At 35.1% G+C, this 23,749-nt stretch overlaps 1 protein-coding gene across 3 annotated transcripts in view; it reads right to left on the reverse strand.

Annotated features, from left to right (window-relative positions):
- Positions 1-3,099: 3,099 nt before the first annotated feature.
- BDP1 (BDP1 general transcription factor IIIB subunit) overlaps positions 3,100-23,749 on the reverse strand; it is a 58,274-nt gene continuing 37,624 nt past the window's right edge. For 2 of the 3 annotated variants that reach the window (XM_081944674.1, XM_081944672.1), the window contains exons 27-41: positions 22,640-23,018; positions 21,078-21,185; positions 16,968-17,001; positions 16,605-16,688; positions 15,246-15,468; positions 13,879-14,042; positions 13,334-13,490; positions 12,704-12,875; positions 11,848-11,899; positions 11,149-11,347; positions 7,964-8,183; positions 6,909-6,951; positions 6,125-6,341; positions 5,408-5,639; positions 3,100-5,041 (exon numbers count right to left, since the gene is read on the reverse strand). In XM_081944674.1, coding sequence (XP_081800800.1) covers positions 4,931-5,041; positions 5,408-5,639; positions 6,125-6,341; positions 6,909-6,951; positions 7,964-8,183; positions 11,149-11,347; positions 11,848-11,899; positions 12,704-12,875; positions 13,334-13,490; positions 13,879-14,042; positions 15,246-15,468; positions 16,605-16,688; positions 16,968-17,001; positions 21,078-21,185; positions 22,640-23,018 — 2,395 coding nt within the window. In that variant the 3' untranslated portion in view covers positions 3,100-4,930. The remainder of the gene's footprint in view (positions 5,042-5,407; positions 5,640-6,124; positions 6,342-6,908; positions 6,952-7,963; positions 8,184-11,148; positions 11,348-11,847; positions 11,900-12,703; positions 12,876-13,333; positions 13,491-13,878; positions 14,043-15,245; positions 15,469-16,604; positions 16,689-16,967; positions 17,002-21,077; positions 21,186-22,639; positions 23,019-23,749) is intronic. The other variant, XM_081944673.1, reaches the window with a different exon arrangement.

The raw sequence follows: 23,749 nt of genomic DNA on the forward strand, positions 1-23,749 counted from the left end.
AGGCGGCGAAACGCGGACGAGAGGGCAGCGCCGCCTGTTTCCTTTCTCCAGCTCAGCCTTATTAAAGGGCCAGCCGAGGAATCCCTGGAAGCGTGCAGGAGCAACTTTCCTCTTGAGACGGCGGAGGAAGGTTTAAAAGAGTTAACGTTAAGCGGGATCTATGGCTTGCCGGATTCGAGAAACGCTCGCTGGCAGAATGGAAAGAGGTTTTAGCTCTTTTGGCCACCGCCTTTGGTTTTAAGAAAATGTAGACGGTCACATAGGCGTTGTGATCAAAAGGAATGTGAAAGTAAATTACAGTGTGGTTGATACCTGCTATCTAAACTAGGAGCAACAAAGATGATTAGGGGACTGGAGGCTAAAACATATGAAGAACGGTTGCAGGAACTGGGTAGGTCTAGTTTAATAGAAAGGAGGACTAGGGGAGACGTGATAGCACTGTTCCAATATCTCAGGGGTTGCCACAAAGAAGAGGAAGTCAAACTGTTCTCAAAAGCACCTGCGGGTAGAACAAGAAGCAATGGGTGGAAACGAATCAAGGAGAGAAGCAACTTAGGACTGAGGAGAAATTTCCTGACAGTTAGAACAATTAATTAACAACTTGTCTCCAGAAGTTGTGAATTCTCCAACCCTGGAAGTTTTTAAGAAGATGTGGGAGAACCATTTGTCTGTGGTGGTGTAGGGTTTCCGGCCTAAGCAGAGGGTTGGACTAGAAGACTTTCAATGTCCCTTCCAACTCTGTTATTCTAAATTCTATTGTACGTGGGCTGTAAAATCAAGGTGACCAGCAAATGGCAGAATCTCTTGCCACGATGAAATTGCGGTTAATCAAACTACTAGAAATCCTCAATTTATGATTATTCCAGTCCTCTTGTTGCTTTCTTCCTCCACAAGAAAGCTCTGGTAATCCTACACAAGATTACTGTTTCAGCTGAATTGTGCTGTTCTGTTACAAAACCAGTAGTACCTGATAAATAAATTATTAATAAAATGTATAGGTTCAGTAAAGCCTGGGATTTCAATAAAAATATAAACTTTACTAAGACCCAAATCATATAGTGGAAGTGCCTTTAAGTCTTGCTCTCTATATAATAGTCTTTTGGCAATGCTATGGAATTACTGCTGTCTTTAAAAAGTTTTCTCAAGAAAAATGAAAGATTCTACCATAAAGATACTTGAATGAATCTGTGCAGAATGTAATGAAATTCTTAGCTTCTGTATCCAGTGATCACCTAGTTGTTTCAATAAACACTGTTTTTACTTGATAAAATGTAATGCTAATGATCTTACTGGAAGATTGAGGGTAGATTTAACCCTGAGGAGAAAACGTGGATTTAAGCCTTAGTCTAAAGGCTAAAACATATTAAGAACTGTTGCTGGAATTGGGTATGTCTAGTTTAATGAAAAGAAGGACTATGGATGACATGGTAGCAGTGTTCCAATATCTCAGGGGCTGCCACAAAAAGGAGGGAGTCAATATATTCTCCAAAGCACCTGAGGGCAGGACAATAACCAATGGGTGGAAACTAATCAAGGAGAGAAACTAGAATTAAGGAGAATTTCCTGACCGAACAATTAATCAATGGAACAACTTGCCTCCAGAAGTTGTGAATGCTCCAGCACTGGAAGTTTTTAAGAAGAGATTGCATAACCATTTTTCAGATTGGCAAGGAGGAATTGAATAGTGGTATGTACCACCTTTCCTTAGTGCATGGTACATCAAACTTATTCTGTGTAATGGTTGAATATGTAATACAGAAATAAGCATTCCTTTTAGTCACTAAAGTATTGTACTTGGATTATACAATTGATCCTCATTATTCAGATTCAATATGTGTGAATTTGCTTACATTTATTTGTAGCTCCAAAATCAATACTTGTGTCATTTTTCAGACATTTGTGGACACGTGACGAGCAGCAAAAATTTGAATTGCATGCAATTTCCCACTTAAGGTCAAACAAGGCAATGTTCTTCCTTCTTGTTTCTATTCTACTATAAACAAGTATTTTCCTAATAGCAGCGGTTTAGTATTCACTAATTCAGCATTTACATTTTTGTAGTAGCTACCGCAAATAATGATGAATTTTGTTTTGTCCTATCCTTAGTGGGTCATCTGTGTAAATTGGGATGATTAACAATGATTTCTCATCATCAATCCAATTTTGAGAAACATACTTAACTTTCAGATGGTCTCATCAGATATAAACAAATCCTTTTTAACCTTGATGGTCTTCAGTTTTGCAGAAGTAGATAATGCATTCTAAGTGCAAGAGGTGATTAACTTGTATTCTGAAAACTCCAGTGAGATGAGATCATCTAAAGTGGGTGGAAATGATGGTGATTCATAGCTAGTATAGGCTATTAAAGCATGGAATGCAACTTCAGTATAGGCTAATCAAAAAGTATGAAAGGCAGACTCAGGGGAAGGTGGTGCATGTATGTTGGCTGGCTTTGAAGTGGTCTGCCCACCATTATCTCTTTGGGATTCTCTCACTGGCACAAGGGATGGAAAGTCTTTCTTTATCATCTTGTATTCTTCAATATTCTGGAATATTCTTTCATTTCTGCCTACAATTTGATTGCTATCTTAGTTATATTCTTAAGTTCTCATGAATATTTGTTAACTATTGTCTTATGTTTACTACTTTGGAATAAAGCCCTGAGGACTGAGATTGTGTGGTCACTGCTTCTGAATTCAAAAGGTCCTGTGACTCAACTTTGCCTACAGAGTAGTACCAAACCACCACTTCAAATGAACGAACGGATCAGACTTACTTTTTTAAAAATATTCACATTAATTTATAGTTTCATAGGCTAAAGAGTCATTATTTTAAATTAGTACATATTTATAAGACTGCCAATTCCAGTTCTACAAAATAATGTAAGAGACAGATTGATGAACCAGTTTCAAATATAATAATGAACCTGTAAATTGAACTATACAGTATGTAATAGTTTAAATATTTAATTTACAATCTATTTCTCACTGATAAGTAAATTTAATGTGTAAAAATGTAATAGCATAAAATGAAAGATATATAATTAATTTTGTTGAATTTTCTAGTTCCATGAACTATTAAAGAAACTTTGACATGTAATTCATATAAAAATTTATTCACATAATTTACATATATAATATGCTTGCTTTCTTTGAAAGAGAAAGCTTTCATATGAACATTACATATCACTGAAAATATGTATCAAACTTTTCACAAAAGGAACCCTTTTTGCATATTAAATAAAATGAGATATTCTGCCAATTAACCAAGGTTATTTGTCTTTCTGTCATCAGTAAATATATTGATTTTGCTATAAAGGAACCTGTATATGTTAAAGAATTTTGTAAACATTGTCAAGAAAACATACTATAGTTTATAATAAAAATTAACAGGATCTTCTTGTCCTTTCCACTTAGCAAGGAAAGGTAAGGCACCTTATAGCTTGGTTTCTTTAATAAGATTTTTATGCTACACTTTTTTCATTGAAATTTAAAATTATTACAGCAAATTATGGTGGATTTTTGAGGTTATATTCTTCCATATGTTACTATGAACCCACACTGCTCTATAGTGGAACTATTTGGGTTAATTGTTACCACTGAATATTTTATCTAAGTCTCATAGAGTACTGAGTTTGTTACTAATAACTAGAATACTGACTTGGATACCTTTAGAGAAGAGGCACTGAAATAAACTCATATTTGGTCATGACAAATATTAACTGTAATTTTTTTAAAATCTGGATCCAACCAATTGTCTGTCTGAAATTTTAAAAATGCTAATACCTTTCATGTGAAATCTAGCAATAATGTAATGTCTACCTACAGTCATATTTGCACAGAATAAATTTACAAAATAGAAATAGCTTCTTAATTATTCAAAATGGTATACATGAACAATGGTAGATGCAGACAATTATTTTCATAGATATTGCATAGATTAAGAAATATCTAGAGGGAAAAAAATTATCCAATCACTAATTGAATTTAGGATCCAATAGCTAATTTAAAAGTTACTTTAACTTTTAGGGTTCCTTTTTAAAATCCGAATCATCCTGCAGATTAAAAAGAAAAAAACTCCAATGAGAAATGGAATACTGTATATATATAACTTGAGTTATTAAACAAGTAATTCAGACCAATAAGGAAAAAAAAACATTAAATTACAAAAAAGCGGAAAAGAACCATATTTATGATGTTGGGGCAACTCTTATTCTCTCATACATTTGATTTGAATTCTCTTCACTGGTATATTTGGGTTGTAAAATGGCAGCTCATCGCTTCATAAATTTAGCAACTTAGCACTAAATAAAATTTAGCGAAGTTATGTATTTTCAGGATGAACAGAATTAACACAATAATTATCCTTCTGTACATTCAACTTAAATATTTTTTCACATCTATGTCTGTACATTTATAGTCATTAAACATTATTTTTGAAACAATTCACATATATTCATTATAAAAATACATAAAAATAAATTGACTTCAGATTTCGTTACCTATAACGTACTTATTACGTTGAAATGTCCAGAATTTGTTTATCTTAGAGATAATATTCTCCTTTCCATAAAGATTTACTTCATAAAAAGAAGCAAATATTATTTACATAAATAGTGTTGACGTGGCATATGAGCATTCTGCCATTCCTCATTGCATTTCTATATCTTTCTAAATATGCATGTTTAGAAAAATGTAACATAATTCAAATAAAAACACAGCTTTTCTGATCATGTACATCTTAACATTTAACATACTTTTTCATCAATGTTTCAAAAATATCAGACTGCTCAGAATAAAAGAAAATATTTCTCATTCAACAAGTTTCCTCTTAATATATTAATATTAATATATTAAACATAAATCATTTGTTTAAGATATTACATTGCTTCTAGGGTTATTAGAAACCAATCATCTCATAATCTTCATGGTTATTCTGAATCATCCACCTCCATAAAAATATCACTAAAGAAATATTCTGAAATGCTTATTGGCTCTTCTTTTTCTTGCTCCTTAACAGAAACCTCTTCCTCAGGTAAAACCTAAAAAAGAATAAACATTTTACAATCTCATGCCTGTTTAATAGTTATGTAAAAGTATTGTACACAGGGTGTTTGAATTAGTCATGCAGAGGTACAGGAAATTTTGTTTGTGTTTTACAATATGATTTTCTATACAAATCATCCTGTGATATCTATCTTATGAAATTAATCAAAGGTTTGAATCCAGAGGTATTTTTCTGATCACCAGTGAAATATTTCTCTGAGGGCTGAAAGCATTCTGTCTAACGTCTTCTGGAGAATCTGATGCAGATAATTAAGATAGCAAGAGAAAATTGGCAAGAATTGGTTCCCAACTTTCTAGTACCATTAAGAGATCATGTTTCTTATAAAGATATTCATCTATACCTGAACAGAAGAACAGCTTCCACTCTCATATTTTGAAGGTGACAGCATGGTTGTTGGTAGTGAACTGTATTCCTGAATCTCTGTGTTGTTGTCTTTGGAAGTTGAAGCTGGACATTCAGTGGTATTTTCAGAAATCAATGAACAGGTATTCTGGGGAGGTTTGTTGTTTTCTTTAGCAGCTATCTCTTCATCAGTATTAATTTTACAGATTAAAGGTAGAAATCCCAGCGATCTTTGGTATGACATATTTAAAAAAATAAAATTAATGTAACAAAATGTAGTAAATTAATAAAATTATAAAAGTAGCCCCAGAAATCCCCTGAATTTGATTATTGATTTGAAATCCCCTGAAATAAATTTTTTAATAAATAAATTCCCTTTCCATAGGTCTGGAACTACTATGCTATTTATGCTAGTTGGTAGGGATATAGCAAATTTAGAGATTCTTTAGCAACATAAATAGACATTATTTATAATTAAATGTATACAGAATACAGCTTTGATGGAGCAACAAGAGGAAAACAAACATCTTAGTGAAAGTTAAAAATAGGAAATTTTATAACTGATACAAGATTGTTCCTTTAAATTAAACAGTGGTTAATATAGGCTGAGTAGTTATAATTTAATGATTCTAGATTTCTCCATTGCAAATATTAAACAAAAGATTATAGGATCAGGACATGATATAACCAAGTAAAAATGATGCTTGAATCATACCTGGGTAATGATGTTTTTGGAAGGGCTTCTGTATTTCTAACTTGGTCTGATTGTTCCGAACTGTAAGCTACACAGAGTGTTTGTTCTTCGTTTGTTTCTGCTTTTCCTGCACCAGGCCTTCTTGACACAAGTTCAGCCTCACTACCTGTTTCACCAAGCAATGCAGTCCCTACATTCAGAGATGTTGCAGGCTGCTCTTTTTCCTCCACTGGTAGCTCTGTAAGTGACATTCATGAAAAATTACATTTTCTGATATAATATAAAAGAGACATGGCTTGCTTGCAAATAGTAAAAATTAATTTTCCAGAAATCCTTAAGTAATCTTCATTTTTTAATTTTTACACACACACACACACACACACACACACACACACACACGTCCATTACACAGAAATAGAGACTAATTTGAGAGCTCTTGTAAATTAACTTCATTTTACTATTTGCAAGCAAGTTATGTCTCTTTTGTTTATATATAGATATTTTTCAAATTACGGGTATGTACTCATTAGCATTCATCAATGCCCCAAGTACCACTAGTTTGTGATGCCAAAGATGGCTTTTCATACATTTTTCAAATACCCACCCCACAAATCTGTGCCAAGTAAAAACTGCTCTGAAAGGGAGGGAATAAAATGGTGCGTTTTAAAAGGTCCTGTTCTTTTAATGAGCTCCATCACATCCATATATGCATAATATGATTGATATAAGCAATTGCATATGTGTCTATATAAATGCGCATAGGCGTCATGATTCTGCATTTGAAAACAAAAGGAACTTCACCTACCAACATCTTTTCTTGATATATACGGCAATTTAAGAGAGGTCCCCTGCATTAAAAAATACGAATATTGGTGAATAATTTCTCTCTTGGTCGCATGACTAAAAAGCTCAATACAGTAAGGTACTTTAATATGCTTCAGTTTGTGAAATGATGGTTTGGAGTTTAAGCTGCCTAATGAAATCAAATCTGAAGTGGGGGCAAGAGCTGGCCCATCCCTTCAGCAGAATCCACCAGTTTCTAACACATGAATACCTATCTGATTCAACCACAACCAGATTCAGCCTCCAGGATGAGCACCAGCATGCAGAACGTAAAGAACTTAAAAACAGTGGGACAAAAAATGATCAAGTATCACATGTACCACATAGTAAGTTCGCTAAACTAATTAAAGTTGGCTGGGGGGGTTCAGTACAGAACAGCCAACTTAAGTTTATTTGCTTTTCAGATGTATAGCTGCCCCCACTCCTCGGTTTCATAACACTTCTGGCAGCGTACAACATAGAAAAACAGCATACAACGTTATAATCAAGAAATATACACCCACATAGCTGCAGCTGGGGGGGGGGGGGGGTTTGAGGATAATTTTAAAATAATTTCTTATTTCAGAACCAGGAAGTAACATGGCTGATCATTTGCACAGCTTAAATTAACTGTCTATTAACTTCCCAGAAAATCAAGCATGCAAACTCTGTGAGTTCACTACAGGACACAATATTTAGAAACGAACCTTTGTATCTGGACCAAGGGTGTTTTTTAAAGAGACAACTGGGATTTGTTTTCCCTTGAAGACGTTTCACTTCTCATCCAAGAAGCTTCTTGAATAAGAAGGGAAAAGTCTTCAAGGAAAAGACTTCAAGAACCTTTAGGAAAGCAATGACCTGGACGACTGAGAATCTCTATAGACTGTTTGTATCTGTAGTTATCAATAGAATGCAAGACTAGAACAGGACAGAATCTCCCCACACTTTTCTCATGTGGTATCCAAAATTTTCTGGATCTAGTGGTAACGAACAGATAACAGATCTGAAATAAATATTTTGTGGATTCTTGAATCTAACCTTATCAGAGCTTTCCAGGTGTTCTTCTATAGCAACAGTATGCCTTATCGTCTCAGAAACACTACTTCCTTCTATAGATATTGAAGACCTTTTCCAATTCTTCCAAGAGGTCAAACCCAAATTTACTGTTTGTTCTGATGAAGATGGATGCAATTCTTTTTCTGTAGCATCTGTGACCGAAGCAGCACTTTCTTCAACTGGAGCTTGGGTGGATCCAACACTGTATGGAGATAGATAGATAGATATATGAATCTCAGATGTTACTGAGATTTAAAGCTTACTTCACGACATGCCCTAAAAAGTTGGGTTTTCCAGCAAGCTGGCCTGGCCTGTTAATTTAAATTATTTTAAATGTATTGTCTTTTAATTCGGTTTGTTTTTGGATATGGATTTAATTTTTTTAAAACTTTTGGGATGTATGTTTTTTAATGTTGTACGCCGCCCTGAGTCCTTTTGGAGAAGGGCGGCATATAAATCCAAATAAACAAACAAACAAACAAATCTTTATTAATAATGAAATATTAACTTCAAAAGTAATTTCACTGACCCCACAGGAAGTTTATTGTAAGTTATGGCTGTGTTTGAATGGCTTTCTTTGTTATGAGCTTACTGCAATAAACAATCTCTGGAGACCATAGGAATATACTGAATGTTGTTACCATCTTGTGGGTGCTCTCACAAAATAGCTACTATAGCAGGTATGATAATAAAATGCCCATTTATGTAGAACTAAACTGGCAAGGCTGCTTCCTGCTACACTCTTACACTCGCAGAATGGCCTCTACAACATCTTTTTCATTTTATAGGCAAAATGCATTCTTAGAATTTTTAGAAATAAAGACTGTAAACAGTGGCGTTTTTCAGCACTGCGGGTTATTGTTGGTTGATTACAAGAAAAGAATCTTTAAAAAATAAAACCTCTTAAAAGATCGGAAACTAGGCAGGGATCATGAAAAGTAACCATAAGCACATTGATAATGGTGGGCACTGCTTCGCCCAGGTGCAGAAAGTTTTTGACCCTTTTTGCAGTAGATCTTATAAAATGTTTATAAGGGATAAGGGGGGGGGGAGTCATTGTTTTTATTTGCTATTTTCTATAGAGTGCTTTTACGGTTTGTAAGTCGCTGTGAGCGAATAGGCAGCCATATATATTTTCCAAATAAACACTTTTTTTCTAATTAATAATTGATAATTCTAATGTACTTTGCTTACTTGCCTGCTTCAAGCTTGCATGGCCACAAATAGAAGTATTTTTAAAAGTCACAGAAAGTAGCTCTTTCCCAAAATATCACTTTTAAACATGCACATGCTCATTTATTCTGAATGGTGTTGTTCAAATTTGACAACATTTAGGATATGTAGACTTTTAATTCCCAGAAATTTCCAGCTAGCACATTGCCTGGAGAATTCTGGGAGTTGAAGTTCAGAGAAGTTATCAAATCTGAAAAGCACTGATTCAGAATATACTGAAGTACAGGTAGTTCTTCACTTCATTTAGTCACTGAAGTTACAACAGCACTGAAAAAAAGTAGCTTATGGTCATTTTTTACACAATCCGTTCAGCATCCCCGTGGTCATGCGATCAAAATTCAGCCGCTTGGCAATTGATATGTATTTATGACGGTTGCAGTGTCATGTTTTGGGACCTTCTGACGAGCAAAGTCAATGGGGAAGTCAGATTCATTTAACAACCCTGTTACTGACTTGACAATTGCAGTGATATATTTAACAACTATCTTTCTTAGCAATGAAAATTTTGGGCTCAATTGGGGTTGTAAGTTGAGGACTATCTGTACATTGTTACATCTCTTTTCAAGAGAAAGAATAATAAATTTAACACTTGCCTAGGGCTTAAAGGCAAAGTCCCCTCTATTTTTAGTTTGTCTCTAGAAAGTTACCTACTAAGATTAAATTGGAATCAGGTCTTGGGCTTGGCAACATGTTGAACTAAAAAATGTTTCATGTTTGCTTCCCAAGGTTAAGAGGCTCTCATATGCAAACAAAGAACTCTTTATTGAGTTGACCTTGAAATATGGACTTCCTTATTTATTCCATTTATATGGCCACCCATTTCCACAAGTGGACTTTGGGTGGCAACCAATCTTAAAATGAATTAAAAATAAATTCTCATCAGACATACAAAAAATAAAATATACAGCAGCTAAATCACTGTTAATGGCTGTTAACGCAATCAGGAGATGGGACCCTTCCACCCTCAAGGCCCCAGGCCAGGGCACAGAACCAAGTCTTTAGTATCTTGTGAAAGGCCAGCAGAGTCAGGGTCATCCTAATCACTGGAGGGAGAATACTTCATAGTATAGGTCAGTGATGGCTAACCTTTTTCCCATCACATGCCAAAAGTGGGGGGACCGCAGGAGGGTCATGCACGGGCATGCCCACACTCATAATTCTATGCGCGTGACCCCCCCGTGCACATACACGTGTGTCCCCCGTGCACATGCATGCGTGACTCCCGCCTCCCCCCCATGCACATGATGGACCCATTTGTCTCCCTCCCCAGGCTTTCTAGGAGTCTGGGGAGGGTGAAAACGGCCTCCCCCACCCAGAGGCCCTCCAGAGGCTTTAGGAGGCTTCCCTGAAGCCTTTGGAGGGCGAAAAACGACCCAATACGCAAACTGGAAGTCCGTTCCCAAACTTCTGGTTTGTGCGTTAGGTTGTTTTTTGCCAAAAAATGGCCAATAATAAAGGCCAAAGTCAGCTGGCCAGAGCGCACATGCGCACTGGAGCTGATAGGGCAACGCCTCGCATACCCTAACAAATGGTTCTGCGTGCCACCTATAGGTATAGGTGTTTAGAGGAAAAAAACATGTTTTCTAGGCCCTGACAATTACCATTCCTTAGCCAACAGAACACAAAACATGCTTATCCTGCTGGGCCAGATTGGACAGGTAGAAATCCAACTGCAACCAGCCTCTGAGAAAGGGGAACCAGCATAACACAGTGCTGCCCACTCCCTGAAATGGATACCATGATTAATGGAATGGAAACCTCACTTGGCAGGTTAAGAAAACCAAGATTTGTTAATCTCCAAGAAATAAGGAGAAGTTTAGGCCAGGCAGGCAGTATCAAGAGATGTTTTAGGCTCAAAATCCAGTCTTTAGTCCTAAAACATTCCAAAAGTTAGTCCCTAAATGTTAAAGATGCCATTAATATTTAACATTTACCTTTCATCTCTTCTCAGTTCCAATGAGTCCATATTATCTGAGGTGAAAAGTATTGGTGGCGGAAGCAATTCTCCAGAACCATGTGAAAGCACAGCAGGGACACCATTATATTCCATAGAATCAGGCGAGATTTCCACCAGTGTTAGAATGAACTCTGGCTCTTCCTCTGCATCTACGAAATCTGTAATGCCACCTCTTACTATCAAGGGTATCAATAAAAACAGCAGAAAAAATAAACCCTTGAGAACATAAACATTCAATTTTTCTTATATACTTATTATTTACTTATAAATCACCATGTGTTTGCATTTCTGAGCAATGCAAATCCTGTGAGGAAAAGTAGGCATGCTTAACCAGATAACCCAAGTTATTCTGGTAAGCATATTTGCTTACCACTCCTGTAAGATATTAACCTGCTTAAAACGTTCTGTGTCTCTCTGCTCTTTTTCTCTCTCTTGCCATTCAAGTCCCCTGATCATTCTCATTAGTCTATATCTTGTACTTAAGTCTCACTTTACTCCTTCCTCTCAATAATTATTCTTTGCTGCTTCTGTCAGATCATGGTAGTAGTATTAAGGAAATATGCAAATAGGATAAACGCAAGGATACTTTATTTTAAATCCCAAAAATGTCCTATAAGAAAAATTAAATTGTAAACAAAGGTTGTGTTCAGATAAAAAAATAAATATTAGATCATACCTGCACTCATCTCTGTCATTGCTGAAATGGTGGCATTCTTGTTTCCTTCAGTCTAAGAATAAAAATATCACAATGAGTATATCCAGCATATCAAATAATTCGAGTGCACAGAATATATAACTCTAAAACAATTGTATATGTTTATGCATGCTGTCAGATATCACATAAAGTTCTTCTTCTCCCAGGAATTCAAAGGAAAGCAAGGTAAAGCCCCTAATAAATAAAACTATGAACAAACTAGAAAAATAGCAAGTGTCAGAACACAACATAAATCATTTGTAAATGAAAATATATACAATATTATTAATCAAGCATGGAATACAGCATATTTGCCTTTCATTTGCGGTATTTAAGAAACAACTATAGCACAGCATTTGCACAGAAAAATAATATGCAATAATTTAAAAACAATGTTCCTTCAATAGTTGTAGTTACAGTAGTTTCATCTAAATCCAAATGCCTTTTTTCCCCTAACACTTTATTCATTAATGAAAAGTCAAACCACTTTTTGGAAGAATAGTGACATGACTGTTCAAAGCAAATGTAACTACGATCTTAAATCAGTGCTAAAATAATGATTACTAAAAAGACATAGCTTACTGGAAAGGAAGCATAAAAAGAATAAGTACTAAAAGTGTACAATTCAGAGTTTAATATTAGCAACCTATCCATAAATATACAAACACACATAAAACTCTCAACATAATTAACCAGATTATACTAGGGTGAATTTAACTACAATATGGTTAACAAAATATCATGAATGTTGTAAATGTATATGCAGCTATTTAGCAACAGTTTTTCTTTTATACTACATTCCAAAATGTAGTTATTTCAGTTAATTAACACTTCTTACTTGTGCAACTTCAGCTGTAGAAAACTGATGTTCAGCAGACCCAAAAGCGTGGATATTACTCTTTATATTGAATTTATCTGGTGGTTCAGATAAACAAACTGCTGTTTCTTGAGAACATTTTGGAGATGTTAACTCAGATGCAATTTCACAAATCTCTTGTATCGGGTTTCCACTTTTGCAAAAAAATGAAAATAGTTTTAATCTAGATGCTGTTTGCCGATAAAATGTTCGAAAACATTTTTATACCATACGACTTAAAATGAATGGCAGGAGTTTACAATCATTCTATATAACAATGGCACCACACAATTTAAGAAATGTAGATAGTTAAGGTACATGGTGATTTATGAAGAAACATGAATTCCAATTCTCTTTTAAGAAGATATTTCATTACTCTCATGCATCTAAACTTATTTGAAGAATATTAAGAGCATTTATATTAAAATATTAAGACTGAAGACTGCTTTTTTAAGAAAACACAAAACATCCTTTATAACTATATTCCCAGTAATTTTGGAGAACTTCACCATGCAGACATCTATGTTTTACAAAACAATGTACTATATATTATGAAACATCACTCCAAACACTTGAGAAATAATAAAAATACAACTGTAGTGGGATGTATACCTTTCCATATTATTTTCCTGCATGGCGGGGCCAGCATTTACAGAATGTAAATCACACTGTCCCAAAGTGCTGATTTTAGCAAGCTGCTCATCCATTTGGAGATTCATTTCAACTTTCTGCTCTTCTCTAGGTTTTTCTGACATTTTGTCATCTGTTACTTTAGATATTAGAATACACAGGAAAAGTTTGTAAGCAAGCTATTACTATTTAGATGAGGTGGACAAAAATACATTTTGTATTAGAAGTGATGAACAAAATACATAGATGAGATGGACAAAAATACATTTTGCTTAGTTGTTAGATGACTGTTATCTAAAGTATAGACTGATCTGGAAATTTATAAGCCACTGAGTCATTAATATACTAGCAGTTAAGAAACAAATGTTCAAATATTTCAACCATACAAAAAATGAACTACGTGTAGCCCATAGATTTAAAAAAATAACACCCTCTCTCAATTGTGCTGATAGCTATAAATATGCAAGCCACACAAACAATAAGATATTATTTCAGAAATTTCTACGATATACACTCCAAAAACCTACCGTTTTGGATTTCTTTACATTCTTCCATATCTGAACTTAGATTCAGAGGTTTTTGAGAAACATTCCTGGTAGATACCAAGCCACTGTTAAGATTTGGTTTAGGCTTTGGGAGTCTGTATCTTGCTGGCCTGGGAGTTTTATTTCTTTTACACAAAGATACAGTACTGCAGACAAAAGTAAAATGTCATTAAAAGGATCACTCATGTTCTCAGCTATTAATATATTATCAGGTACAAAAGCGAGCCAACAGCTTGAGGATTACTAAATCTGTGCTACAGAATCCCAGAATAAAGAATTTAATATATCCCTTCATTGCAATCTAGATGTAATCTGGATTTATCACTAAAGAAGGAATTTAGAAAAGACACTGAGGAACGGTTTTCATACTCCACATCAAATGTTAATTTAAGCATATTATACGATAGCTTCGGACAGTGGTGAAATCTAAATTTTTTTGCAATCGGTTCTGTGGGCGTGGCTTGGTAGGAGGGTCATCTGCCTGGTTGGGGGTAGCCAATTTTTTTTCACCTTTTTAAAGCATTTTTTTCCTACCTATTCGCCCGAACTGGCAGGAAAAAAATGCTTTAGAAAGTGGGGGGGGGGGAGGGAAAGGTTCCGACGATTGAGCAGACCAGCTGTGAGTTGCGTGATTGTCAGAACCTTTTTTTTCACTTTTTAAAGCATTTTTACTACCTATTCGCTGGAACCGGTAGTAAAAAAATGCTTTAAAAAGTGAAAAATCCAGTTCCGACGATCGCGTGGCAGAGCTGAGTGTCACAGAACTCCCCCCCCATCCCACTTTTTAAAGCTTTTTTTTTATACTGGTTCGGGCGAACCTTAGCATTTTTTGCGACCGGTTCTAGTGAACTAGTCAGAACCGGTAGCATTTCACCCTGGCTTCGGATATGAACTGGATAAAAGCTGTTTTTTTTAGCTTTTATCACTCAGAATATAACACATGAAAATTAACATTAGAATGTAATTATCCTAATAATATTAATAATTAAGGCAGATTACTGCCCTCCAGACATTTTGTGTGGCAATCCCAGTTTGTTGGCAATTTACTATGGTGATTATTTGAATTAAATTCCCAGAATGCCATACTATTGTCTTACTTTTTTATAGATGCGCAACTTATAAAAATCTTTAAAGTTTTCAGATTCAACATAAAAATATTCATAATGCAGATTTCTGCATTTTCATTGAAAATGCACCAAAAATAAGGCAATACAGGAGAAAAAAAATAATTTGAGATGCGGAAATTTGTTTTATACAATTAAGCATGTCATCAAAATAATACTTATTAATTAAAAAATGGGTAGGATTCCTAATTAAAAAAATGTTTGGGGTAATATAGCAGAACAAACCTGCAGACTCTACTTTCCTGTGAAGATTTTTCCAAACCTGTGGTAGTTTTATTTGTCTTGTGTGGTGAAATCAGTGCAGTTTTTGAAGAGTCTGGAAGTAACACAACTGTCTGTTCTTCCAAGCATACTTCAGAATATGATGCTTTACTGCTGTTACCTTCTGTATTATTTTTATTATTTGAAGGTTCATTTGCTGAAGGGGCTTCCATTTGTACTTCATTTCCTGAATATAAAAAGAATATTAAAAGATAACAGGTAGATTCAGTTTATCTTTATTGAGACATTCTTGCATTTAAAGCAAATCAAATGAAATCATTAAAATGTTACTTGACTATTCAAAAGCATAGTTCTGTTTGCACAGCAGCAGGAAGAAATGAGAGACACAGCAGAAAAAAGCATAACTCTTTTTTCAGCTTTTGAAAGGTACTAATAATATTTTAGGCTTTCCATAATTATTTTGTTTCCAGTGTAAAATAGCAGGAAAGTTTGCTGTGATTCAATGAGACCAGACTGGGCTTTGGAGACTTAAAAAAGCCTTTCATCCTTCAGAGGTTGGTAAAATGAGGACTCAGGTTGTTGGGGGCAATATGCTGACTCTGTAAACCGCTTAGAAAGGGCTGTAAAAGCACTATGAAGGAGTATATATCGTATTTTTGGAGTATAAGACGCACCTTTTTTCCCCCTAAAAGAGCGTGGAAATGTTGCTGCATCCTATACACCAAATACAGCCATTTTTGGCCTCCCGAAGCCCTGTACCCGCATCTCATTTTTGTGAAAAATGGGCAAAACCCAGGTCATTTTCACAAAAAAGAGCCATTTTCCGCAAAAACAGGGGTGTTTTTGCTTTCCCCCACACCCCAGAAGCACTCTGCAGGCTTCAGCAGGGCTGGGGGAAGGGAGAAATGCCCCCGTTTTTGCCTTACCTTTTACCTTTACCTTTTATTTCGATTTTTATACCGCCCCCTCTCCCCAAAGGGACTCGGGGCGGTGTACAGTCAAATGAAATAGATAAAATAGACTACAAACATGGAAACATAAAAACATAGAAGAGGAGGCAATACAACACTGTACAGGTAAAGCAGATAAAAAACAGTATATAAACAATCCTAAAAAATACCCAATTAAAATTACCCAGTTAAAATATATCTGCCAAGAGGTATAGTGAGGTTATGAATGGCCTTACCCCAGCCCTGCTGAAGCCTGCAGAGTGCTTCTGGGGGCCGCGGGAGGACCAAAACTTTTTTTTCTTACCTCTTCGAAATCTTAGTGCGTCTTATAGTCCGAAAAATATGGTAAATCTAAGTGCTATTGCTACTATAGGTTATCCACTCTCATTTTATGTGATAATATTGACCATACCTTGGATATCAGTATGTAACTGAAATACTGGATCTCTCATAGCAAGTAAAGTCATGGCTGCTTCAGTACTTCCATCATTAATTCCTAAAAAAGTTTCCAAATAAATAGGCTTACAAATCAACAACTTTATCACATTTCTTTATATTATATCATTGAAAATATCATTATATTTTCAATGAAATTTACTCTCAGATAACTATATATAGAATTGGAACCTTAGTGATTAATGCTTGATTCATTGGAAGAAGGTTTTAGGAACCTCCTCTACATACACACACACACACACACCATGCAAAGTAAAAGCTATACTATTAATTTAACAAATTCCATTCAGTTGTTTATTGAATATTTTGGACAATGTACCTGTTTCATTTGTTTGTTCTTCTTGTGTAATATCCTTTTGAAAGAGAAAAAAGAAAAGAAATCAACTGCTACATTTCTAGACTACATTTTAAAATGAATTAAATGAACCAACTTTGATTTTTCACTTTCATGAATGGATCCTAAATCCTAAATCTTTATACTAAAAGTCCCTAACAGATTTATTTTGTGGTATTACTGTCAAATAATATAATTGTGACAATGGACTCCGTAAACTCCATAACTTCAATTACATCCTCCCCAGTATTTCTAACAACATTTTGTTCAAGACTATTTACTGAAGAGTATTTAACAACAATCTTGATAAGCAATCAGTTCCATCACCAATAAAACGCTTACTAGCTCACATATTTTAAAAAATCAGTTGCAGTTGACAAAAAAAGTTTTTATTTTAACTCTGGATATCTTTATCGAGAGAATTATATTAAACAATTTTATAATTAAAGCACACTGTTTGTAAATTTTATACCACTTTGCCTAAAATCCAGGCATTAATGATTGAATTAATCAGAGATACATCTTGGGGGGACAATAGCAAACTATGATAATACACTGATAAAAAGTAAAGCAAATAAAAATAATAAAATTATTTTTACATCAATAGTTTTGTTACAAAGAATAATAATGCTATAACCAAACCAACGTTTACCTAGAAGGGGAGACATTGAATGAATCCAATAAAGCTCTAGCACCTCTTTGATAATAGTAATAATGGACCACAATTTCCTGTATTCTTTTAAGTACATATTAACCAATGTTAGGAAAATTGAAACTTCAGTTTTCTGCGTAATTGAACCTTGTTCAATCAGTCATTCAATCAATAACAGCAAGTAAATGCCAGCAGCAATTGCAAGATGAAAAGTTAAACAGGACAGTAGACAACTTGCTTACAATACTAAACTGTTACAAAGATCTCAGTGGATCAACTCTTTTATGGTGGTCCTCAGTTTACAATGGCAATTGGGATTGGTTGCAATGGTAACCCAGAGATGTGCAGGCTGTTAAGTGGGAAGTGTCAGAAGCATTAGATAAAGAACTCAAGGGTGTCATAGGGGAGGGGGGAAGTGCTTAAGGGGGATGGGGAGGCTGGGAGAGGCTGAGGGAGGCCTTGGGAGATCAAACAGTCTATGTCAGGGGTCTCCAACCCCCAGGTTATGGCCTGGTACCAGGCCACATCCCATTCAGAACTGCGCCATGCAGCTCCATTTGTATGAGTGGTGGGCACACATGTGCACTCGCCGCTTCTGTAAATGGAGCTGCAAATACATCCCTCTCCCACTCTACTAATTGACAAGGTTGGAGCTGGAAAGGTTGGAGACCTGTGGTCTATGTGAAGTTGGGAGAGTGGGTCCTGTGGTGTGAGTACAGGAAGGCCAGGGGAATTTATCAGAGTGACTTGCAATCCTCCCTGTCGGTTTTCCCACTGACCTTGCTTGTGGGAAGCCAGCAGGGAAGGTCACAAAAGACAATCATGTGACTGAGGGAAGTTGCAATAATTATAAGTGCAAGGTGTTGCCAACTGCCCAAATCACAATCACATGATCATGAAGGCACTGTGGTGACCAGAACTTTAAGGACCAATGTACTATTTGTTCAGTGCCACTGCAACTTCTTTTTTTCCCCAAAATTTTTATTTTTTAGATAAAAACAAATAAAATCATCTTCCATTACAAAGTTGTAGAAAGTGTGTCTATTGGTTAAACAGAGTTTTCATGCATCCCTTCCACCGTCATCACCTCTAATTCACATCAAATTGTCTACTTTATATCACATATATTTATATATAATTATTATCATCATACCATCCTTCATATAACTATAGCTGTTTTAACATCCCTTCATAACAAACATTCCAAAATTTAAAACAAAACCACATAGTGGCATTCCCTTATCTATTTTCAATATCATCCAATCACATTATTCCTTTATAACACATTCAAAAAAATGTGTTTAATAACCAAGTTTTTAAACCTATTTTCTTAATCATTGTTTGCAACTTTTATCCAATTTCCCTTTTATCCTGTCAATACAAATTATTACATTATTATCATTATCAATCATTTATTTAGCAATAGTTTGATTAAATTTAACTAACTTTTTCCCCTTTTTTCATCATTTTAAATTTTTTACCAAATTTCCTCTTATCAAACCAATACAAATATATACATTGTTATCCTTATCAATTATTTATCTAACCTCATCCATCAACACTACATTTTTAACATAATTCTCTAAGTTTAACAAAAAATTTAAACCTCTTTTCTTAATCATTGTTTACAATTTGTATTCAATTTTCCCTTTTATCATGTCAATATAAATTATTTCATTATTATCATTATCAGTCATTTAGTTTAACTATGTTTAACTCACTTTTTCCCCTTTTTTTCACCATTTAAAAATTTGTACCAAATTTCCTCTTATCAAACAATATACATTATCATTATCAATTATTTACCTAACTTTATCATTATCACTACATTTTTAACATAATGCTCTAATTTTAACTAAATTTGACTAGTATTTTATTATTAATTTTCATATCTCAACCTGTGTCTTTCCAGTAATAGTGTAGTCCTATTTCTTTTGCCATTTGTGGAATTGATCTTCTGGTTATTTCCTTAATCAAATTTGTTTGGACTTCTCTTCGCAACTTGTTGCTTGTTACATATCTTATAAAATCTCGAAACCCTCCATCAGCTTCCTTAATCAGTTTGGTTATCAGTAGTGTTTTGGTCAAAATTTCTCTCCTTAAGTCCATCCATTCTTCTCTTTTTCCTTCTTCTATACCATGAAATCTGTAGTAAAGCACCTTTCCATCTATCTTCCCTTTCCTTGTTCCACTCTTTCCATCTCCAACCATACTCAGTTCACTGTCAATATCCACGGTTATCTTGCCTCTTTGTTCATTTTTCCCCTGGGTTTTTAGGACTTCAGCCTCCACTTTTTCCATCTGCTGAATATCTTCTATTTGCTGAGTATCTTCCATCTTTCCATCAGGTTTTATCACATTAAAGTTTATATCTTCAGTATTTTCCAATCTCTTCTCAATTCTCTCTGTTGTTTCTAATAATTCTTGAATTCCCGACATAATCTGTTGTAATGTCTGAGGTTGTGTCATCCTTGCAATTAATAAACAGTGCCACTCTAGTTTGCAAAACAAATCTTTGTTTTCACATCTTTCCAGCTAGCAACAAGCATCCAGAGAGCACCTGCATAAACAATCCATGCCCTTCTTTATAAACAAGCTAAAGCCTTTGAAGTGCAAGGTTAAAATGATCAAAGGGAAGAAAGAAAAAGCAATGTTTCCAGGTCTCAACCTTCAACCTCCAAGTGGCAGTGTAACTTTTTTTCCATCTAAGGTTGCTACCCTCTTTATAGACCTCTTAAATCTTTTTTATGTTTCAGGCTTTGAAAGAAATAAAGTTCTTAAATGAAACCAAATAAAAAGAAAAATCCATCCCAACCAATATTGTAGAAGTAAAGGAAATAATTTAATCCATAGATGAAAAAAGAAATAGAAGAAGAAAATCCGAAACTTTTACTTTAAAAAGTAAAAAATATTCACAAAACTTCCATCGATAGAAAAAATAAAATAAAAAAGATAACACGCTGTCCAATAATGCTTAATTCCGCCACTTTTTTCCTTTTCTTTACCAATTTAATTTAACTTCAATCTTTTTGGGGTAGTCTTTTATAAAAGTAAAATTTCCTCACCAGATGGACACATTTTCTCTTTCTGCTTTTCCTTCCGTTGCGGAGCTTGAGGCTGTGCTTTTTATCGCCGGCTAGAAGAGATTCTGTTGGATCAATCAGGGACTTTGCGATGTCCCTGAGATCAGCAAGACGTACTCTTCCCTGTCACCGTCTCTTTGGGACGGTTTAGGTCCAGATGGACTGTCCAGCGGCAAAAGTATCGACTGTGATCTCGGAGCCCCAAGATCGCACATCGTATTGTAACGACGTCAGCTCCTTTCTCTTCTTCCTTTCTCAACTTCTAACAGTTGCTGAATGAGTGATCAGTAAGCAAAGACAACAGTATTGCTCATTCTGCCTTAGACATTTATGTTTCATCATAAAAGAAAAAATACTTACAACTGCTGGGGTGTACAATTTGCTATCATTTTGTATCACAGGCTGAATAGACAGATTTAGATCATGAGAGATACATGGCTCATCTGCAATATTCTCATATATCTCCAGCTGTCATGGATAAAAACACAACAATTATTTTAATTGTTCAAAAGATTGATTCTCTTTTTATATGCTATAATGTTATGCATTGAAATAAAAGTGCAAACTATAAAATATAAAATCCAAGTTTACTCAAAATGCACTTATGCTGACGATTACATTTCCCAGCTTAAGTATTCATGTTCAGGCTGCTTCCACATTAAAATGCATTGGCAATTACAATAATTTTACAGGGCAACAATTATCCTTTAATCATTTGCACAAGTTTTATTTTCCTTCTGTTCACCTATGTTCTTAAAAGAGATAATTTGTTTAACCAATAGTCTAGGAGAGAAAGGCAATTCTTCAAAAGGGTGGCGTTCCTTCATGCATCACTCCCTTTTCTTAAGGAAAAACTCAGTTCTATTCATTAACTCTCCTCCATTCTGTATCTGATTTGTTCATTCATTTGCCTTGAACGGTGAGATGGGTAACAAATAAATTTGATAAACAAAAATAAATTAATTAAACTATGCATGTGGAAAGTTCATACAAAGAGATTTCTAAGGTCTTTTTTTCCCCATTATTATATTTACTTATACTGGAATTCACAAAATTATCATTTGTGGAATTGCCTTGCCTCTACATATTATTCTATTAAGTCTCAGTTTGAAAAAGCACAGGTCTCTATCTGAGCATATAAAAGTAAACACATTATCTACAAGGCATTTTTAACATTCTTGTATGCCCACATAATGACACAAATAGTGAACTGGGGAAAGAGGTGCGTAGAGCAGTTACTAATGTTCTAAGGGTAATGACTAAGCCACTAGTCTTCACAGACAGATTTACAACTTTTATGTACTTTAAGTAGCTCTAATAATCTTGTTTTTAAAGGGATCCTAGGTAGGAAGTCAGCCAGCAGTTCCTGGCTGGCCGTAGGGAAAATTGGCTCTCTAGACTTGAGGAAGATTGCCTTCCCAACTTTCTAGCTGAGTTTTGTATTGGCTGGGCATGCCTGTCAGCAGCTGCAGGGAAAGGGAAAGCTAAGACTGGCAGGGAAGGAAGAAGGCTAGGCCTCTTGGAAGTGGGAAAAGAGGTAAGAGGCCTGCACACTGCTAGGCCTTCTGGGCATAGGAGGGAGGGGGAATAGAGGAGGCCCACATGCTGTCTTACAACCCACAGCAAATTTCTGCATGTGTGCGGGTACTGAGTGGAGACCTCCCCCCCAAAAAGCATCCCTGCATTGTGGTCGATTGATGAGATTGTTGTTGGTGACTGAGGCAGTTGGGTGGATGTCTCGCTTAACAACCATAATGACTTATAACCAAAACTGCAGGCTCAACTTTTCTTCACCAATTTTAACTACCATTTCCCTGAGAAAGATCTTATCAGGTTTCACATGACTCTAAAAGGAATCTATGGCACAAAAAGACTAATGAGATGCATTAATTGAGCATTTTTAGTTGGTATTTCCGATATACCTCTTCCATTGTTTCCTCAATGTGCATAGGAACAGGATTTGGAGATCGAAGCCCTTTAGGAACAAACACAGGAGCTTTATTTACTTCTTCGGGTGAAAAAATGTCAACTTCATATTCTGATTCAAGTTCATCCTCCTCCTCATCCTCCTCATCCTCCTCTTGTGAAGATGCTCTAAGGGTTACCAAATTAACTTTAGAATTTCCACTTCGTGATTTTTTACGAGGGGCTGGTTTTAAATGTCTGCCTTTGATGACATGTTGTTTAACTTTTTGTTGGTGCTTTATTTTTCTACCATGGTCATTTTCACATTCAGAAGTGGAAGATGTTTTTGAATCACAGTTTTTGTTCCTCTGCTTTAATGTTCTTCCTGGTTGATTTCTAGGTCATAAAGAGATGCTTTAATTAATAGGACTGATAAAAAAGGAACAAAAGCAAATAGTTGTAAAGTAATTTTTAAAACATCAAAAATACAAGATAATAGGTATCTAGGTTTTCTTTTAGGCATTTGAGTTACTAAAATAGATTTTTAAGAATTCTTATGTATAAATGTGTTTGTATTCTGGTATTTCAAATTAAAAGAAATATTGTAAGCCATCTTCCCATCTAAAAATACACTCAAACCATTCTGCCATTCTGCAAAGTCTTATGCCCTTGCTGATCAAATCTGAAACAGGGCCTATGAATTCATTGGCCTGGGACTGCCTACCAAAAACTCATCTAGACTGAAAAATGCAACCATCCAATTGACATGAACAGGCACAGGTTAAATAGCTCAAAGGAAAAGTGACTAGAAGGATGCGGGACATAATCAAAACATATTAAAATATCTGGCACAGAGGAAGTGGATAAGGAGAGTATTGAGAGCAGGCTATTTTTTAAACCCATAATTGACCATAATTAATCTGTAACATTTGTTATGACAGATCGAGGTGATGGCCAATAATATGGGTGATTTTGAAAGATATTTGATACATTTATGGAGGACAGGGGTATCAAGTACTATTTGTCTTGAAATTTCAATGTTTGGGTTGAGGGCAAAATGCCTACATATACCAGTTGCAGAAAAATAATGGCAGGAGTATGCCTCCATCTTCAGCTTGCAAGTACCA

Source organism: Natrix helvetica (genome assembly GCF_964273705.1).
Source record: "Natrix helvetica genome assembly, chromosome: 2".
NCBI lineage: Eukaryota > Metazoa > Chordata > Lepidosauria > Squamata > Natricidae > Natrix > Natrix helvetica.